This window comes from Ambystoma mexicanum, chromosome 11 (assembly GCF_040938575.1).
Source record: "Ambystoma mexicanum isolate Mex_15411 chromosome 11, UKY_AmexF1_1, whole genome shotgun sequence".
Classification (NCBI taxonomy): domain Eukaryota; kingdom Metazoa; phylum Chordata; class Amphibia; order Caudata; family Ambystomatidae; genus Ambystoma; species Ambystoma mexicanum.
Window position 1 is genome coordinate 888,292,569 of NC_090934.1, and position 20,047 is coordinate 888,312,615.

The 20,047-nt window shown below is 43.1% G+C and overlaps 1 protein-coding gene across 1 annotated transcript in view; it reads right to left on the bottom strand.

Moving 5' to 3' along the window:
- LOC138505058 (mucin-2-like) overlaps positions 1-20,047 on the bottom strand; it is an 894,965-nt gene that overhangs the window by 727,733 nt on the left and 147,185 nt on the right. Inside the window, exons 9-10 of the mRNA XM_069625383.1 lie at positions 18,170-18,274; positions 7,853-7,922 (exon numbers count right to left, since the gene is read on the bottom strand). Coding sequence (XP_069481484.1) covers positions 7,853-7,922; positions 18,170-18,274 — 175 coding nt within the window. The remainder of the gene's footprint in view (positions 1-7,852; positions 7,923-18,169; positions 18,275-20,047) is intronic.

Consider the following 20,047-nt stretch of genomic DNA (forward strand, 5'->3'; position numbering starts at 1 on the left):
CTCAACAAGCCCTTGGTGTTACCAGTCTTTTTCCCGTCGCCTTTGTCGCCGGCCGAGAGGACTTTGCACTCGCTGGATGTAGCTAGAGCGCTGAAGTTCTACGTGGACCCAGCGAAGAGTTTTCGGAAGAAATCACAGCTGTTTGTGAACTTTGGACCTGTGAACCAAGGGAAGGCTCTCTCGAAGGCTTCCATTTCCAGACGGCTCTCTGGCTGCATCATGCACTGTCATCGGTTGGCAAACCGACCGTTGCCCGGCCGTCCGAGAGCCCATTCGACCAGAGCGATCGCTGCTATCACGGCATTCTTGTCTGGTGTGCCCCTGCTGGACATCTGCAGGGCTGCTACGTGTAGGTCGACGCACACCTTCACGAGATTCTACTGCGTCGGCCGGGATTCCAGGGAGGAGTCCAGAGTCGGCCAGGCAGTGCTGCTCAACCTGTTCGCTTAAGGTGAGCCTGGTGAGGAGGTAAGAGATGCTTAATGTTGAGTTTTATGTAATGCTTAATGTTGAGCCTTGCCACCTCCCATGGTTGTGCATGTGTGTACTGCTATGTATTCTTATATTCATGAGCATGTGAATCCATGCCAGACCCCATGCTGGAGAAGGAACAAGTTACTTACCTGTAACTGTTGTTCTCCAGCATGGGTCTGGCATGAATTCACATGCGAACCCTCCCTCCTTCCCCTCTGCGGCTCTTCCCTTGGTCATACTGCCACTTTACTTGCTACCAAATCTGAGGATGGCTGCCAGGGGCGGGGCTTAGGGAGATGGCAGTCATTGGCTGGGGGCAGTATGACCCAGAGACCAGTGATTGGTTACTACTAAGAAAGACAGATCAGAAACGAAACGAAACTGATACTGATTTTTTCTTTACCGAGGATTCCCAGCCTGACGACGGGAAATATTCATGAGCATGTGAATCCATGCCAGACCCATGCTGGAGAACAACAGTTACAGGTAAGTAACTTGTTTCTTACAATGCGCACCAAACCCAGAGGTAACCAGCCGCAACAATACGAGGATGCAAGGCTTACAAGTTTCAATTAATTGACAGTATATCCATAAAACTGTACAGATAAAGTTAGTTACAGGCAAAAGATAAAAAATGTTCAGCGTATATACAAATCAAGTTTATACAGTACGATTCCAACTAATATTTACAGTGATGGGCAGCAGCATAGCGAAGTGTATTATTGTGTAGACAGTTGTGAAAGTCTAACAGCCTTCAGTCAGGTTAAGGTGGGTGATATATCTCTTTCTAAAGTGTAGGCAGCGTTGGTCTATTCTCAGCTCGTGAGGTAGGGAGTTCCAGAGTTTAGCAGCCTTTACAGGAAAGCTGTTGCCACCAATCTTGGTAAGCCTTAACCTCGGTACTACTAGGCAGTTAGAGTTGCTAACTCTTGTTGGCCTACTAGAGGTTCTTCTCAGCAGTTTGTCTATTAAGTAACTGGGGCAACATTGTTGAAGGCTTTGTGGGCCAAGGAGGCCATTTTTAACTGTATTTTAATATGGGTGGAGAGCCACTTCTGTTGACGTCTTTTTGAGGCAATGTGTACTCTCCTGTTCATGCCTAGTGCGGCCTAGTGCCTAGTGGTGCATTATTTAGCAAGATTTGTAACCTCTGGATAGTTGCTTTGTTAGCACCACTGTAGAGAGCATTACAGTAGTCTAACCTAGAGAGGATTAATGCTCTAGACAGGATAATGCAACTGTTGTTTGAGAGAAATGGCTTACCAGCTCTGATAAGCTTACATGTGTAGGCTGTGGTAGAGGCCAGAGATTTCAGTTGTTTATCAAAGGACATAGTTGAGTCCAGGTAGAAGCCAAGGGTTTTTACTTCTTTGGAAACCTTAATAATGTTTCCATCGATGGTAAAGGATGAGTATTCATGACCTAATTTGTTAATGTTGGATAGGGTACCTAGAATTATCAACTCTGTCTTGTCATCATTCAGGCATAGACCGTGGGTGGCCATCCATGCCTGGATGATGATGTATACTCTATTCACCAGCGCCAAGTGCTTGCAATGATCCCCAGAAAGTGGGACGAGAATCTGTGTATCATCTGCGTAGTTAGTGTAGGTAATACCTAGAAGATCCAAATTATCGAACAATGGCTTGGTGAATATATTGTATAGTGTAGGGGAGACACAAGAACCCTGGGGTAAACCGCACAGGATCACTTCGATTGTACTTTACCATACATGTCTTTGAATAATAATCTGTCAAAAGGTATATAGGCGGTTTTTGGAGTCTGTTTCAAGTGCAAGTGCATTGCTGGTCTCGACACACGGCTTGTGAGTATTTTGTTTACCCATCCATTGACCTCCCATAGTCATGACAATCTCTATGGTCATTCCCATCCACAACTTTCCCCTCCATGCCAAAAGCACATGCTCCTGGGACCTTTTTGAGCTATCTCTGTCATGGAGCAACCTCAAACTTTGTTTTTGTATATGGCCTGCCAGCTTTATTTCTAGGCACCGTTCAAAGATTGAACAGCATAGCTATTCATATAGGGGAGCAGTTGGTGTAATCAAAACTTCTTAACCAAGTGGTCTTTCACCCACTAAATGTGTAAGTAATATGCGTCCTCACATGTGTTCTTTGCACTGAGGTCCTGTTTAATTCTTATCACAGTTGATGCGTGTTCATATTTGTGTACTTACTTTTGCTAGCTAGGATAGATGTCTGGGTTAAGCGAATGCTGCTGACTGAGCACAATAGCAATCTATAGGTCACTTCTTTGATTCCCATTTAGGTGGAATCAGGATTTCATCCATCTGTGATTGACCCGAATTAGGACAATCCCATTTTGGGATTTTTATTTCTTTTTAGTAGCGCAGAGCTGAAACCTATGTTTTTCTTGCAGGCACAGCAGCAAACGCTCTTTCGGTTGCTAGCTTATCTTGCAGCCAAGCAGAGCCCAGAATTGATTAATCGAAGTTGTGGGCGCTTCCGTTTTGGTGCATTTTGTTGCATTTCTCCGATTGTGTGAGTACCGTATGTTGGAGACAAATAAAAGCTTGTAGTTGTTTGGTTATTTGCCCACCCATTGATTGACCATGTGTAAAAGTATTAGGCATTTCGCAGGCACTGCTGTTAGATGCCCACAAAAGCCCAAACTGTTGGCATTGCCAATGCTTGTTTTTTCTATGCCGCTTCCTTCAATAATGTTTTATGTTACATTGCATTGTTATTTTTTCTATTGGTGATATTTATGGTCTATGGCACCTTAATGTGTTGATCATTTTTATTAAAACATGCCTTTTAATTTGTCTGTGGCTGCCCTTGTAAAGACTAATAATAAGAAACCAAATATTTAACGAATAGCTGCTCCGTGATGCGAGACTGCTTTTCATTGATTGCATCCTTCCTAAAACAGTGTTTAAACAGGCACCATCTTGACAAATTAGCCAGGATTAACTCACCTTTTGCAACATGTTGTAAATGCCGCAAATGTAAACCGCTCGATGCCGATGTCATGTACATGCCCTGGCCTTTCCCTCGTACAACGGAGTACTGAGTGCAGGAGGGTGGGGAGGATATAAGAACAGTAACTGCCATCACGCAATTCGAGACATTGGACGGTCCCTTAATATGTCTGGTCGGCCCTCCTCCCTGCTCACCTATGCAACTCGGAAGATTTAAGTTGTAGCATTGTTGTTGGCTTGTTAATATATGGCAATGAAATGGGGCGACAGAGCAGCACCTTAGTACAAACAATGGATGAACAAACTGCTAAGGGCTGGAAAGTATGAAGAAAGTTACCGTGACTGGACACATCCAGCCTCGGGACAGATGGTCATGCCTGCAACAATACTTAATGGAAAAGACAAAGCAAATTGTTGGATACCCGTCACAGTAATGGCTGCTAACACACAATACGGACTATGTTCAAAGTCGGTTATGCAGAGTTGTTCTTATTCTTTCTTTGATGTCACCTGATACTGCATGTGTTTAACAATACGATTAGCGTTTTTGTGTGAGACATTTGCCTAAACTGCACACACTGGGGCACTAATTTCCCTAGGGAATAATGTTGGGGTTTTAATACATGATTATGAATTTCTTGAATAAAGCAATTATCAACAAAAAAAACAGGCACCATCTTGGACTGGTAGGAAGTGCCAGACAATGTTATTGTTTACATGCACGTTTTAGCTCCATGATAATTTTTCTAATCACTATGGGACTTTCTTTTGTGTGATGGCATTGAGGTGCCACCCGCTTTTCCCACTTTCACTCCCTTGGCCCTGCGCCCACACCCTCCTGCGAGGCAAGAAAACTTGCAGTCATTTTTGACTTCACTCTCTCCTTCTGCACTCACATTTCGGACATCTCTAAAAAGTCTATCAGCTACACCTCCTCTGAGGTACTCTACCTTTTCTCACTTTCCCCCAGTGACTCACTGGGCCTCATTATACGGATGGCGGTAACCATGGCGCTATTACCGCCCTATTCCAAGGTGTGTGGGGGCGGTAATTCCCCATTCATCATGGCCCTTCCCCATTCCCATTTTTGCCCCATAGGGCTCAATGGGAATGGGGAAGGCGGTAATTACGGTACCGCAAATTGCGGTACCGTAATGACCTCCTAGGTCCCTTTGCGGGTCCCGTCCTTAACGGCTGGTAAAACCAGCCGTTAGGGTAGGGTCCCACAAAGGGACCTCGTAGTAAGGCGGTAAGGGTTTACCGGCACTGGTACCCTTACCGGTACCGGTAAACCCTTACCGCCGTCCGTGTAATGAGGCCCACTGTCTCCAGAGCCCTGGTTCTCTCTAGGATGATCTACTGCAACAGCCTCTTCCTCAACCTCCCTTCTTCTGCCCTGTGCTCTCTGCAACTCATCCAGAACACAGCCGCAAGGCTATCCTACGCTGCCTACCTAAATACTGTTCCTCACGAGCCCTCCGCTCATCTACCTCCAACCGTCTGCGAGTGAGCCGGTTCTCCAAGCAGAGATTTGGAGGGAGATCCCTATAGTCTGCGGGTGCCTCCCTCTGGAATAGCCTCCCTGCCGCCCTCTGTCTTGAGCCTGATTTTCTGAAGTTCCGGAAACCCTGAATAACTTACTCTTCTCCTCTTCCTTCTCTCTCCCTCTAGTTATCTGTTCTGTTCTCTGTTCCTCCCTGTTCTCCCTCCCACTCTTTACAGCTTGCTGCCTGGCCGCCTGGTGTACCTCAGAGCCTCACAGGTTACTGGTACCCCCGCCAGTCCTCTATCGCACTTGCCTCTTGGCCCTACACCCCTCCCACACTCACTGAAATTGAGAATTAACCCAAGAGAGTGGCTCTCTCTGCACTTACCCCAGTCTCTAACGACCGGGTGCACTTTGACCTCCCACTACCTGTGACTGTGTGCACTTGCACGACCCGTACGCACTGTGCCTGAAGATCGTCTGTCTGTTCTTCATTGTCTTCACCCCTTAATTGCAGAATCGCCGTCATTCCTATTTGCTCTATCCAAAACTGTTAATTGTATTTTACACACTTACTCTGCCTCTGCAGACTATTATCGTCTCAGAATTTAAAGGGCTCTGAGCGACTGTTGTTTTTTTCCCCCTCTTCCCACCCCTTTGAGCACTTTGAAACACTTGCCTGTGCATAGGCGCTTTATATATAAACAATAACATAGCAAACCATCCCATACCAATGCACCCTTACATAACAGTGCATGCTTTTGTGCATTTTATTGTAGAATAACATTTTTGCTTACAGATTAGAGTTTATTTTAAAATGATGTAATTGCATTTCTAATCAGGAAGGAAACAGAAGTGTCTTTTCAAAAGAGGGGGTCTTAATGATATTCAGAAAAAAACGGTTGTTTTTTGAGTGTGTACACAATACAAGGGCAATGCCCTAGTAAATTCTGAAAAAATATTCAATAATAAATATTACAATCCCTACAATATTAAAGTTACACCTATTTATCCTTAGTTTTTAGTTGAACAAAACATAAAATGGCATCCTCAATTAAAAGATTTTAAACAAGACAAGTAACACTTACTCTATGGATCTGTGTTACACATAATAAATTGCACATAGAAATGTCACAAATTAATTATGTAACCAAGAATATCATACTTACTACAACATGCCAGAAAGCTCAATTTATCATGCCATCTACGTTGGATACATTTCCAATATTTTGACTATGTTCACCTCAAAAAGTGAAATGATACCCATATGTTTTTCACTTTATTAAAGCTGTGTGACATTCATTGACTTAAGTGGGAAAGAAAATCGAGAGGGTCCATACGCATGACAATGCAATATTTTGCGGTGAGGTCTAAAACGTGTCTGTTGTGACCTTAGCATCATAAGGAAACTGTAAAAGATATGGGACTCACGTGATTAAAGGAGTTGCCTAATAGATGCACTCGAGTTTTAGTACCTCCAATTGAAGGGAGTGCAATCTATCTCAAAAGGTTTGTTCAATATAATTAATATGCAGCCAAATAATCAACCTAAATAAAGGTATTCCAGTCGGTCCGTTCTTATGAAGGAAACCCTTGATTCTTATATTTATCTTATTAAATCATTTTAAAATCAAGACTTTGATATAATGGGCCCCATTACGAGGTGGGCGGTAAGGGATTACCGGTACTGGTAAGAGCGCCGGTACTGGTAATCCCTTACCGCCCTATTACGAGTTCCCTTTGCGGGTCCTCCCTTAACGCCTGGTTCTACCAGGCGTTAAGGACGGGACCTGCAAAGGGACTTTGGTGCTAATAACGGTACCGCAATTTGCGGTACCATTATAAGCGCCTTCCCCATTCCCATTGAGCCCTGTGGGGGCTCAAATGGGAATGCGGAAGGGCCCTGGTGAATGGGGAATTACCGCCCCCGCCAACCTTGGAATGGGGCGGTAATAGCTCCATTCACTAGGGAGTGGTCGGTAAGGTTTTGGAGGCAGCCATGGTGCTAATAGCGCCATGGTTACCTCCAACCTCGTAACGAGGCCCAATGTGTGGCAAAAATAAAAATGTATTCCATATGGTGCTATGATTCTTAACACGGATGATAGAAGAATCTGCTGAAGAGTACTTGTGTCGCATCATTTTTCTGCAGAATCCTAGGAATATAATTTGGGGTAGTGAGTTTAGAGGGCACTGGCACATCCCCTGCTTGAAGGGAATGTTTGTAGACTGACAGGTGTTAGCTCCGGTTGGCCCTGGCCCACTTAAAGCCCTTTTGACATTGTATAAAATTCTATACAGGGAGTAAAGGTAATCATGTGGGCTTGCTTATGCTTTCAATGGGTGCAAATATATGTCTGTTCTTAACCCACATGAATGATTACCCTGTAGATAGGGGCCCATATCAGGACTGAATTCCTTGCATACATTTTTCTGAAGTCCAATAAAAAGTATCAACATTTGGATTTTGTGTGATTTTAAAATTGAGCTAACAATGCATCAAACCTTTTCTTTGCAAAGTGTCAAAGAGAAATATTCCATCGGGCCTCCTAGAATGTGGGAGGTTTAAATACCCAAATTGCAATGTTCATGTTCTTCTCATACATCATGGCCCATTTATTGTAACTGACTTGAGGAAAATGGTACCATTGTCACCTCCAACCAGAGGAGTGCTGCATAGAGAACATGATATTGTACTGAGACAATAGAACATGCAGCCCTCTGTAAGAGTAAGAATGAGGTCCAAGCATTATCCCTCATATGCAGTTGTTTTTTGAGATTCTACCTGCAATCTCTCATCAGTGCCCTGCTTCTCCCAGATGGATAACGTGCCACACACCCCCTATTGCTAAATGAGGCTAACGAATATTGTAGATTATAGGAGGCAGCCAAAATAACCTCCTTGTGTAAAAAGTGAGGTGGGAGCTTACCTGCCGATAAGGGAAGCTGCACAGGGATCATGTTGAGGGTGACACTGCCAGACGGGTCGACTGCAATGATCTATTAGGAAAGAAACATGCTTTGATTATGTTATGTAAAATATACATAGAATTGAAGATGGGTCAATCAGGATATGTTGTGCTGAAGGATTTGAGTGACGTATGATGCACAGCAAGAGCAAAGCTTACGTTATCTATAATGTCACTTGGAACCCTGAGTTGAAATATTTCCCTTTTTTTTAGAGTTACATCGGTAATTGTTGTTGTGGGACTTCCGCAGCCCTCCCTCAGCTCCCTCGTGTATCTTTGTGTCACCCTCGTGCCCCCAACATTGCAAAGTTACTTGTTCTCCTGGCACCCTCTCTGATCTCCCTCATTTAGCTGCCTCCATCTACACCATTTCAATGGAAAAGAATACTTGGCACCCACCATACTCCCTTGATGTATTTGTTTATTTATTGGATATTTATAAGGTGTCTATACAACAGAACAGTGTTTCAAGGCGCCGGAAGGCAGAAGGGTAGGCAACAAGGGAGAAAATAAACCTATAACAATGACAATGAATAAATAATACAACTAGCAGCGGTCCTACTAGGCCTTGTGATATTCTGAATGTGCAAGTGCAGTGGAAAGGAGGTGGGGGATAAGTGCTGGAAGGGTGTCTGGGGGTGAAATGCCAGAGGTGCCTGTGGTGGAGGCAGCAGGTAAGTGCAAGGGCGGAAGGACGATCCAATGTTGTGGATGTCTGCCGCCCAGCTGTCAGGAGTGCGCCCAGCAGGCAGTGCAGGGGGTGGTGCTGGCAGCGACTGGGCAGATGGCCTGGACCCTGTTGGACGCAGTTGGGACCAGGTTGCCAGTCTCAGTGGCAGTGGAGTGGATTAACAAGGGAGTGAGAGAGGGAAGGAGGTGGAGAAAAGAAAGGTCTTGATTTGTTTGGGGAAAGTGAAGTGGTCCGGTTCAAGACAGAGAGAGGGATGGAGGCTGTTTCAGAGGAGGGAGCCAGCTGAGTAGAGATATCTGCCCCCAGCTCTCTGCTTGGGGAAACGTTTCATCAGCAGAGAGTTGGAGCTAGAAGATCGAAGGAATCTGGAAGGAGAGTATTTAGCGAGAAAAAGCTGCAGAGAGCATGATCCCAGGCCCCAGTAAGCCTTGTGGATGATAAAGAGGGTCTTGGATTTGATCCTTGCAACCCCTGGGAGACAGCCAGTGGAGAGATTTTAGAGCTGGAGAGATACAGTCTGATGTATCCTGGAGTGGCATTAACTTTAGGCAGGACACACAGTAACCACTCGAGAGCCAGGCATGTAGAATGTAGAAAGGTAAATTGCTTTATTGTTTCAGTTAAAGTAGAAAGGTAAGACTGGAGAGCAGGTAATATGCTTCTACCTCCTCTGGCTGTCACTCTGTCACCAACCGTCATCCCGGGAATACTCATGCTCCCTAGAAGCGCGCACACACGCACGCATGCGCACACACACACACACACACACGCACACACACACACACACAGACACACACACACACACACACACCTCATCCTGCTGCTCCCTAATCAATAAAGATTTTGTCCAAAGCAAGCATTTTCTCCAAGCTACTGAAATAAGGAGCTGTAAGCCCTCTCAAAGGGGTCATAACACAGAAATTTATATTTTAAAAAGAGAATGTGCCATGGACCCAATAAGGGTGCATCCATCCTTCAGAGCATGTGGATTATTACCTCTGGTGTCACCGCCTTTACTTTGGGTTTGCTGCTATAGTGGGGCCGATTAAATTGAGAGATAAGGGTTCTGTGATCCTCAAGTTAATGTAGGCACAAGGAAGGTACCCTACACATGAGCTTGGCCTAGAGATTTAGGTGCCCCTCTTGCGTCCATCTGAAACAATCACCCAGTGCTTAGACGCATTGTGAGTAATGCGGCTCAGCTTTAAATAAATTAAATTGAAGCTGTGTCGGCAACTGTTCTGCTTATGAGAACCAGCGAGGTGGTTGTCGCATAAGGCTGGGTTACACCTGGAATAAATGATGAGCTAGCAGCCGATAATTCTCGTTCCTATGTGAAAGGTTTCAAGGATTTAAATGACTCATAAACCTACCTAATACATTTTACTCTTTGGCACAAAGAGGTGTGTAGCATTGTGGGTTGCTTTTCATTATCAGGTTTGTTGTAAAGTCTGTGTGGTAAGTGACTGACCATGTGTAAAGTGACTCCAGCTTAGGCTGTAGAAGAGCAACCAAATGCCTCTTGAGGAAGTCCCGCCCCTATTTTACTTATATGCTGGAAACTGGAAATTGCGACTTGTGCAACGCCAGTGATGGTACCTATACCACAAAGAATCTTTGAGGCGAGGTAGCCACTAAGCAAGCCCTGTGTGTATTACCCCCGAAAGACTGATGGTCTCCTGAGAGAAGCGCCTGAAGAAGTGTGAAGATGTTGAAAGAAGAAGCTGATGACATCATGGAAGATGAGATTGACGCATCAGGAAGGATGACTAGAGAAAATAATGCATAGGTGATATAGAATCTGATGGTGAAGTAAAGAATTGAGAAGACTTTCATGTGCGGAATGAAGATTGCATCTGTGAGGAGCACTGCAGAAAACACAAGTCGTTTTACAATTGTACAGATGCTGCAACGCAAGCAGACTAAGTATTCATAATGCTGCCTATATAGACTGCAGCCGGTGCCACCAACATATATGTATGTAGAGTCCTAGACATTCAATGATACATTTTAGTAAGTGAGGCTCCATGAAGGAAGATGTAATGGAAGCTATGTGTGTCACAGCAAAGAATAGGCCTGAATTCAAACCATGACCAAAGAGGCTGCCGGGTTGGATGTCAAAGACTTAAAGCAGCCAAGAACTGTTTATCAGCTGTGAAGAACAGTAAAACGTGAGAAGTCGAGGCATCCCTTGATAAGGTGCAAGGAGAGAACACCATGGGTGCCAAGTTTCTTTATTAGAGACAATTTAAGGCTATAATACAAGCAAATTCACGGTCTCTGATCACGTGCGCTGAGGATGAAAATAGATGATGGGCATGGTGCACAAGATTGAATATAGTGAGTGCTCACACTCCCTTATATTCCCAGAGACGAGAAGCTATAACAAGGCCGAGTTCAAAGACAATGTGCATGGCAGATGGCTGGAGTGATGAGAGATGTCAGGCTAATTGGTTCGGGAAATACGGTCAAGTTCACCCATCAGCACCTGGGGTACCAGCTTACATGCTGCTAGTGCATCGAATGTCCCAGAAGGCTTCAAGTGTGCCAACCAATCATGGAAGGCCATATAATGAAGAGCCTTATAGTTTGAGAGCCAATGAAGTGTTATGTTTCTAATTACTGTTGAAGATGACTTACACTATGACTTGCACTAGGGGAAGGCATGAGTGCCCACCTGACTAGTGACCCAATCACGATCCTATCCCATATAGAAAGTAAACTTAGACGTTCCCCTTCAACCAACCACAATCTCCCGTAGGTTTTCTTAATTTGCTATGTTGTATGACATTACTTATGGCAAACATTTAGTACAAATGTGTTGTTTTTCATGAAATGTTTGGAGATTATGCTGTGCGATATCCGTTGATGTCCATTGTGCTCCCTGTTTTAGACAATTGATATTAAAACAGAGTTGTTTGCCAACTTCCTGAGTAAGTCCCATCCATAGTATGACATGTTACCTTGAGTAAAAGGGCCTGTAGGGTTCAAGGCTATTAACGCCCCCCATTTTGGTAGGTCAAGGCACCTGATATTGTTTCTGTCAGGCAGGTTGGTGCAGGGATGTGGGTAGATAATGCAAGACTCTCAGATGCCTTAAGGTGCTACCACTGTCTGTTATTGCCACATTGGGCCTCATTACGACCCAGGCGGTAAGGGGTTTACGGCAGCGTAAACAGCGCCGACCCTTACCGCCTGAGTACGAGGTCCCTTAGCGCCATGGAGCTTTTAACACCTGCTTTTAGCAGGTGTTAAAAACCATGGCGCTAAGGGACCATGGAGTTAATTACGCCACCGTAATTTACGGTGGCGTAATTAACGCCTTCCCCACTCCCATTATGCCCTATGGGGCAAAAATGGGAATGGGGAAGGGTAAATGGGGATTGGGGACTTACCGCCCCGCCGACCTCGGAATGGGGCGGTAAGTCCGCCTACCACCATGGCGTAAACATAGTTTACGCCATGGTGGTAAAGTCACGGCCCAGGCGGTAACTTACCGCCTGGGTCGTAATGAGGCCCATTGTGTTAGTTCAATAGGAGGATTGACTTTGAAAAGCATTACATAAAACTGTTGGTTGGCTTAAAAATAAGATGACCTAAAATGAGATGATTGATTGCAAGTGAACTTATAAGCAAATATTGTCATTTATCAACCTTGGAAAGAGGATAAGCTGAGTTTGGCCCTGCCGGGATTGGAACCTTTGTCGCCAGGCTCTGCACATATGTCAAAGTGAATAGTCTACTCGCTGAGCTATCTGACCGGCAAATATTAAGACACCTTTTGGAGAAGTCCTACTTTCTGTTTGCCCTACAAACCTCTGCCCTAGCGATACTTGTTTATGTGGAGAAGACTGAGCAGTAAAAATATTTCAAGAAACTTTGCTCTCAGAGTGCTGTGCTAGTTACACATTACGATTCTTCGCTAGTTACTCATTACGGTTCCTCCTGCAGAACTTGTTCAAGAGGAACCATATATTAAGAACTCCCGATCAAGCCACCTTTTCAGTACTTGCTTCTGGTTGCCTCAGATGAACTTTGTTCCAGTGACACAAAGTGATTGTAGTGAAAGCTTACTTACAATGGATAACACCAGTACTGTATTCAGTCATACATGGGAAGACAGTTGCTCCATTTAGGATTAAAATATTTAGCACTTTTGTCACAATAATGTGTTCTTTGTTCTGTGCTTCTGCATGAGCATGGTTGAGGGTAGAAGGTCCAATTCAACAGGAACAACAATTAAGACCTGGAACCTCTCACCAGTTGCTAATAAAGGAAAATACTCTATCCGTGTCTATTTCCCTCCACACATATGAGGATATTTTACATATCTTAGGTCAGGGGTATGTAACCTTTGGCTCTCCAGATATGTTGGACTGCAACTCCCATCAACCCTAGCCACAATAATCAATGGTATTGGATCATGAGAGCTGTAGTTCAAAACACCTGGAGAACCACAGGTTGCAGGCCCCTGCCTTAGGCGATAGTTATAGGGAGGCTTTGTATGTATGTATGTATGTATGTATGTATGTATGTATGAAATGTAGTTCTCTGAATCTAGCATCTTTTATTGGGCAATGAGGTGTGCTGTATCTAATCATATGTCATCCAAACCGCATACAAAATGACATTGGACTAAGGAAGGAGGAAATCTTTTGCCAAAGGTGGCTCAGTAGAAACTGTGAACTTTCTTCAAGAGACAAAGGGGTCCATGGTCATTGACCAACTGATAAGTGAAGCAATGGATCTTGAAGCATATTCAGTACTGAACTGGCAGGTCAGTGAAAATAGGAAGGAATGGGTAAAACATGGTCAAATCTATGAATACAGCTCACACAATGACCTAAAATATTTAGTTAACCATATCCACTGAGTTTACTGGGGGGCTCAAAGATAATGTATGGTACATTTTGATTCCAAGGTTCTTCCTATAAGTGAAATGGTAGGGATATCATCCTAGTATGGTAGAGCCAATGTGGTGTTTCTCAGAAACCTTTGCTCGCACCATAAAGAGGACTTCAGTCTGTTTCATCAACGTTTTACTGGAACCAATGGCTGTCAGGGAATTTCGGAAGGTGGTGATGGGTGACGCCCTATCCCAAATTATAGAGATCAGTATCCGAGTGCTATCTGCTTAGTAGTAAAACCTGAGACCAAAGAATTTGATGAGTTCGCCATCGGGTAAAAGTAAATGTTAAAAAGCATTGGGGAATATGAGAAGACCTAGCCTGCTCCACAAGACAGACGTACGGCATTAGATCAAAATGTTAAATCAAAAAAGATCAGTACTGTTTGTCCATAAAAAATAGCATGCGAGTAAGGGCAGTGGCTTCTAAACCAAAATAGTATGTTTTGGCTGTTGGTGTTAAAAGCTACCGAAAGAGCCAAGAGGACTCAGGTTGAAGGACTCCAACATACTCAGCCATGCTCAGGTAATCCAGGACTGTTCCCAGGACAAATAAAGTCCACTTAGAGATGATCTAGAAACTGCCATAAAGTCAAGTAAGAGCAACATACAACCACAAGATCCTTTGAAATGAAGAGTTTGGCTAATTGCTATTTTTTTTTTTAAAGATTTGTTTATGGGGAAAGGGAAACAAATCTCTTTCTTTGTTTCTTTTGTTTCTTTCTTTCTTTCTTTCTTTCTTTCTTTCTTTCTTTCTTTATTTCTTTCTTTCTTTCTTTCTTTCTTTCTTTCTTTCTTTCTTTCTTTATTTCTTTCTTTCTTTCTTTCTTTCTTTCTTTCTTTCTTTCTTTCTTGGGCCAGTCCTGTGATGTTCGCAAAAAACTTCAGAAGTTCGGGGATATCTGTGCCCAATTCTGCATTACAGGGTTGGTGAAGAGCTGGTTTTTTTGGATGGCTTATAACTTTGACATCACTCAATGAAACTGCATGAAATTTTGGGATTCTTTTCTAGACCTGATTCCGAATGGTTCTGCAAAGGTTGGTGGGATTCTGTCAAGAGGAGGCACAATTAGAGGGGGTTCCCAAAATATTGTAAAGGCTTATAAATGTGGTGCCATTTGACAAATCTACACAAAGGTTTGCAAACTCATTGCAGTTCTAGATATAAATGTTTTTGTAAAGTTTGGTGTGATTTTGTCAAGAGGGGGCTGAATTAAAGGGGGGTCTCGACATTTTTAAATGGCTTATAACTTTGTTGCCATTTGACGAATGTGGACAAAAGTTTCCAGAAAGATTATAGACCCAACCTTGAATGTTTGTGTACAGTCTGAATGGGTTTTGTCCAGTGGGGGCTAAGTTCTATGACTATAGTATGTAGATACATCTTGACATTTTTGAAAAAATAAAACATGGGCGGATTTCCAGCAAACTCATGTAAGGAGCATTGGCAAGGACCTTAAAGCATGGTTTTGCAAATGTGCCTGTGTTTTATTTTTTGACAAGTGTCATAATGTAGGTACAAAAAATAGTTAGATACTTTTGGTGACTGAAGTATAAGCTGTGGCCATGGGCAGTGGCCAGATTGTCCGGGTCACGGCATAAGGTCATGACCCGGAAAATCTGGCTACTGGCCAAATACGAGGGATGGCAAATGAGGTTAAATTGGCCATGTCCACCTGGGACCAGCTATGTGGTAAAGTTATTAGTATTAGAAAGTAGGATAGGTTTGAAAGGGGAAAAAATGTTGCTCGTGGTAATATGGCCATTAGGTTCTCTCTTTGGCTTCTGCAGACTGCCATGGAAAGTGAAGATTGGCTGTGTACGGAGCCCCGCCTTCCCTTTCATGGTGGCCATCTTGGAAAAGGATTTTCCTTCCTACACCGGGACGCCGAAGAAAAATCCTTTACTTTTTTTAGCACTCGGGTTACTGCTTTGGGAACCCGGGGTGCTAGTGGTCTTCATCCCCCATTGCAGAGCCTGGAATGGGGATAACGATCCAGAGCCCTCATGATCCGCCCTTGCCTCGCTTGGGCTGATAACTTGGGCTGCCGAGCCATTATCCCCCGTTCTAGTTTCTGGAATGGGGGCTGAACCCCACTTTATTCCCATTAGCATAACACAAAATGCTAATGGAAATGTTGGAAAATCTCATTGGGTCTATGTACTTTACTGAAAAATGTAAAGTAGATGGAGTCTATAAGATTATTTTTTTTAGTTCTATTTTTTAACTGTGAAAGGTGGTTCCTAAAGGAACCTTCCTTTTGTTGTTTGATGTATTTGTTTTTTGCAGGAGAGGTTAGAATGTAATGTGGGGAGGGAAATGAGGGAAGAGTCAACAGGGACTAATATGAAGGTGCTGGTGGACAGGGGAAGATGTTGTGTGTGTGTTACTTCTATGGTAGGGGCAGTGTTTCTCATGTTCCTTGATTACAGCTTCCAAGGCACTTCGAAATTGCTTCCCCCTGCAGAGTGATGTAATGCAGTATATACAGAGGACTGTTGTCTTCGAAAGATATGGATCAACAGCCTCTTTTATTGCTTGCAAGGTAGCTGCTGGGATGTTGTGTCCCACAGAAGTAGGCTGTATGGTTATAGTATTGGTTGAGGAAGATGAGGTGGAGGAATGCAGCCTACTACTTGCTAAGATAGGAACAAACGTTCTGAGAGCCTTGCAGTGTTGGATTTGGTGTGGCAGTGCATGGAGGTGGTCCCGTAGCAGTACTGTCCAGGTTGTCTGCGACAGAGTACAACGATGAACTCAGTGCATTTCACTCTGGTAGCTTTAGCCTTTGGTACATTCCCAACAGTGGTAAATAACTGCCACACCCGTGAGTCTCTATGGGTGCTAGAGGTAGGCACTTCCTTTGCCTCATGTTCTTGGTCATCTTCATTGTCTTTGGATGTACTGCATTTTTTTGTTGTGTAGGTCCTCCAGCTGGTGGTGGTGGTGGCTCTTGGGGAGGAGGGATGGCAATAGCTGATGCCATTTTTAAGATAAATAGCAGTTTTGTTAATATTCTTCCAAGTATGTGCTTTGCACTAGATTGTTAATGGATAATGAGTAAGTTTAGGTGTAGGAGCTGTTCAAGGGTACATGTTGAGCTTGAAAGTTCCTAGAGCAGTAGAAAATGCAATTCTGAACTGTCTTCGAAGCACAGACCAGATCGCCAAGTGTGGGCGCGTTTGCGGACACGTCATCATGCCACGTGCGTGTGCAATGCCACGTGGCACTGTCCGATCGTCAACGGATGCAAAAAAAGTGGAAAAAGTTGCAAAAATGTATAGAAGTGTTAAAAATTATGCAAGAAGGTGGGAAATGGCAGAGTTTTAAGGTGAAACTTTATAAATCAGACAGAAATGTTGCTATATTGGGGTAAGTATGATATTAGTAAGTTGTAGGAAAATAGCATGCACTGGTAAAATATCCATGAAATTCACTGAAAAAACGTTGTTAAAGGAATGTTATGGTTAAGTTGCACTAATAAAAACCTATGAAATTCACTGAAAATACTTTGTTAAAGGGACGTTGTGGTTAAGTTGCACTAATAAAAACCTATGAAATTCAATGAAAAAACGTTGTTAAAGGGACGTTATGGTTACAAGTAAAACCAAAAAACCTCAGAAATTCTCCATTTATGGTAAGCTAAGCAACCATAAATCGCGCCACCACAGTGCACTGCTAAAACTAACACCCAGGACATCAAAGATGACATTACAAATGTCATTGATGACATCACTGATGAAATCACATGTGAAATTAATTTTGATGAAAAGTCCCTACAAGGGGTTGTGCTTATAATGTTGGTAACAAGATGTCAGGGGTGATGGGAGACCTATCATGAACTACTTAATCTATCAAAGAATGTACTCAACTAAACAACATTCTATTGGAGTGTTGTTGTTAATACAGGAACCTAAGCGTGCATAAACATAGCTGCAGCATGCACCATAGAAGTACAACATTTATAATCTTGTAATTTTGGATAGTACAATAATGAATGCTACGTTATCAGAGTTTTGAGTAATGTTAAACATGTAATAACTAGCTAACAATTCAAGAATTACTACACACTTCTGCTAGTATAGACAATACATATGAAGACCCAAAATGCATACAAATCATAGGCATACACAGGGAAACTAAACTAAGGAAAAAAGAAACAGCATCATCAGAAAATGTTAATAACATTAAAGTGTATCTTCATGTATACAAATGTATTTTGTGTTTGAGGCCTGCGTATTGCCCCATGTATGTGCAACATGAGTTGAGACCAAACCCTAAGGAAATAACTTTAAGAAAATATGACAAGGTTAATGTCTAGATATATAGCAGCTTTTGAACTGTAATATTCTGACTGTCAGTGAACAAAACCACCTGGCCTAGATATGTCAGTCAACAAAAACAAGTGGCCCAGATATATGATGTCAACAGCAGGCGCCCCTATCTAGAAAGAACGTGGCATGGTAACCTGTTCTGTGTTTTTTTCCCAATTTGAGAGTCCACAGCCATCGCTTTTTGCTCACTGTACTTTTCACAAAGGAGGAATATTCATTTGCATATCAGTCTTTGTCCTGCCCACAGAACATAACAGATTATTTGCACTGGCCCCCACAATCTTGCTGCTTTTAAATCTGCTAATCCCCGTATTGCATGCCCCCCTCAGAGTTATCACGACCTTACCTCATTGTTCAGATGAAGGGTGACATAGTTCAGCACAGTCTGTTTGCTTTTTGGGTTAATTGCTCGAAGGTCTCCTTCAATAACAAATGCACCGTTTCTGCAAAGCTGTGAAAAACGAAATTAAACAAAATGTTTTAGGTAGGGATTTAGAACTGGTCAAAATGCCGTGTGAAAGCACTCCTTTTGAGCAGCCAGTACAGCCTGTTGCAGTCTTGCTGGGTTTGATAGTGCGGTATTAGAGAGAATGCCTAGTAGATTTGAAGAGACCAAAACGTAGACCAACACAGAACACAATACATGGAAAACGTAACATCTCCTTGAATTCGGTGAGGTGGAGTCTTGTGGATTGTGAAAAATTGCTGGGGGAAGAATGAATAACCATTGAAATTGTGTCTTTGCTTAAACTCGCGCACAACAAGAATATTAATTTCTCAAGATAACCATGCACTCTACACCAGGGACGTCATTTCACCAAAATGCCAGGGGTAGCAGAAGTGACATCACATGACCTCTGATGACATCACAGGAAGTGATGTAATTTGACCCCACCCCGAAGTGACATCATGGGAAGTGACGGAACATGACCTTTCACCCCTTTAATGAGTCTAGCCATTCTTGTATAGAATTCCAGAAAGACAAATTGTTTGTCATTCCTATTCTTTCTCATTTAGGATTTAGGGTCACTGCTCAAAGTGTTACACTCCAGAAACAAAGATCTACATGGCACTGGCCATAGCCCAGGAGCTTCAAAGTAAAAAAGTATATATTTTTTTTAGGGGTAGCAAGGGAGATGTCACAATTGCAAGGGAAACCTCAGGGTCACAGTTGCGACCGCCTGGCGACCCCACAAATGATGTCCCTGCTCTACACCATGACTAATTCTTTAGCTTCCTGTGGCGGCACTGCCTGGCTACTATTGTATTGGTATATGCGTGCGTTTGTGGTAATGTTTGGACTTGCACTGATTGTAGGAACACCTGGATTTGCTTGGCTTTTTTATACTCCTCTGTTGCTGTTGCTCTGTGTTGGGCAAGTTGTTTGTTTGCTACGTTAATCCCCAGGACTTCCTCTAAAGCTGTACTTCCATTTAGTCACATGTTCGTTATAAAACAGTATTCAAGCAGTAAAGGGCACTATAAAGGTAGCTAAGCAGCAGCGGGTTGCCGACTTGGAAACCAATAGAATGCTTTTGTTTCTCCTTAGCTTGAGAACGCATTAATTATTTAATTCATTTTCTAGCATGAAACCCAGTTGGTCAATAATCTTTTTAAATGAATACCAGCATAGCAATGCATACATAATATGTAGCTCCCTCAAAATGAAAAACATCCAACATTTCCAACTTGAATAAACAGCTGCCAAATGACAAGGTTGCTATATTTTAAGTGGGTAGCTTTCAACTATTGAATGGATTCCACCTCGGAGTTCCAAGTGAATTGATAAATAACTTGAGCTTTGCTCTCAGATGTCACGTGGGCCCACTCTCTGGGATATATGCCAATAATAGATGGCTACTCTTTTTATGCATTAATAGTGGAGTTATGTATTAAAAACGCACTGTACTACTGAGATAGAGTTTCTCAGAGCAAAACGCAAGGCTCAATTCTAAAGTCGTTCCAAAAAAAGTAAAGTAGTAAACGAAGCCCTGTCATCCTTAGCAAAATTGGAACCATTGCTTGAAAAGAACCCCTGCAAAGCCAGAGCCCCTGTGCTATCTGAATTAGAGTAAAGCTAGAGTCCGTGGAACATGGCGCTGATCTAATCAGATCACAGCTATCAATGGGAACCTGTCATTGCTGTCATCAGTGCTGATACAATGGCAACCCGAACATAATACTTATTAGAACACCCTAGAGGGTGTTTGGCAGCCATGATTGG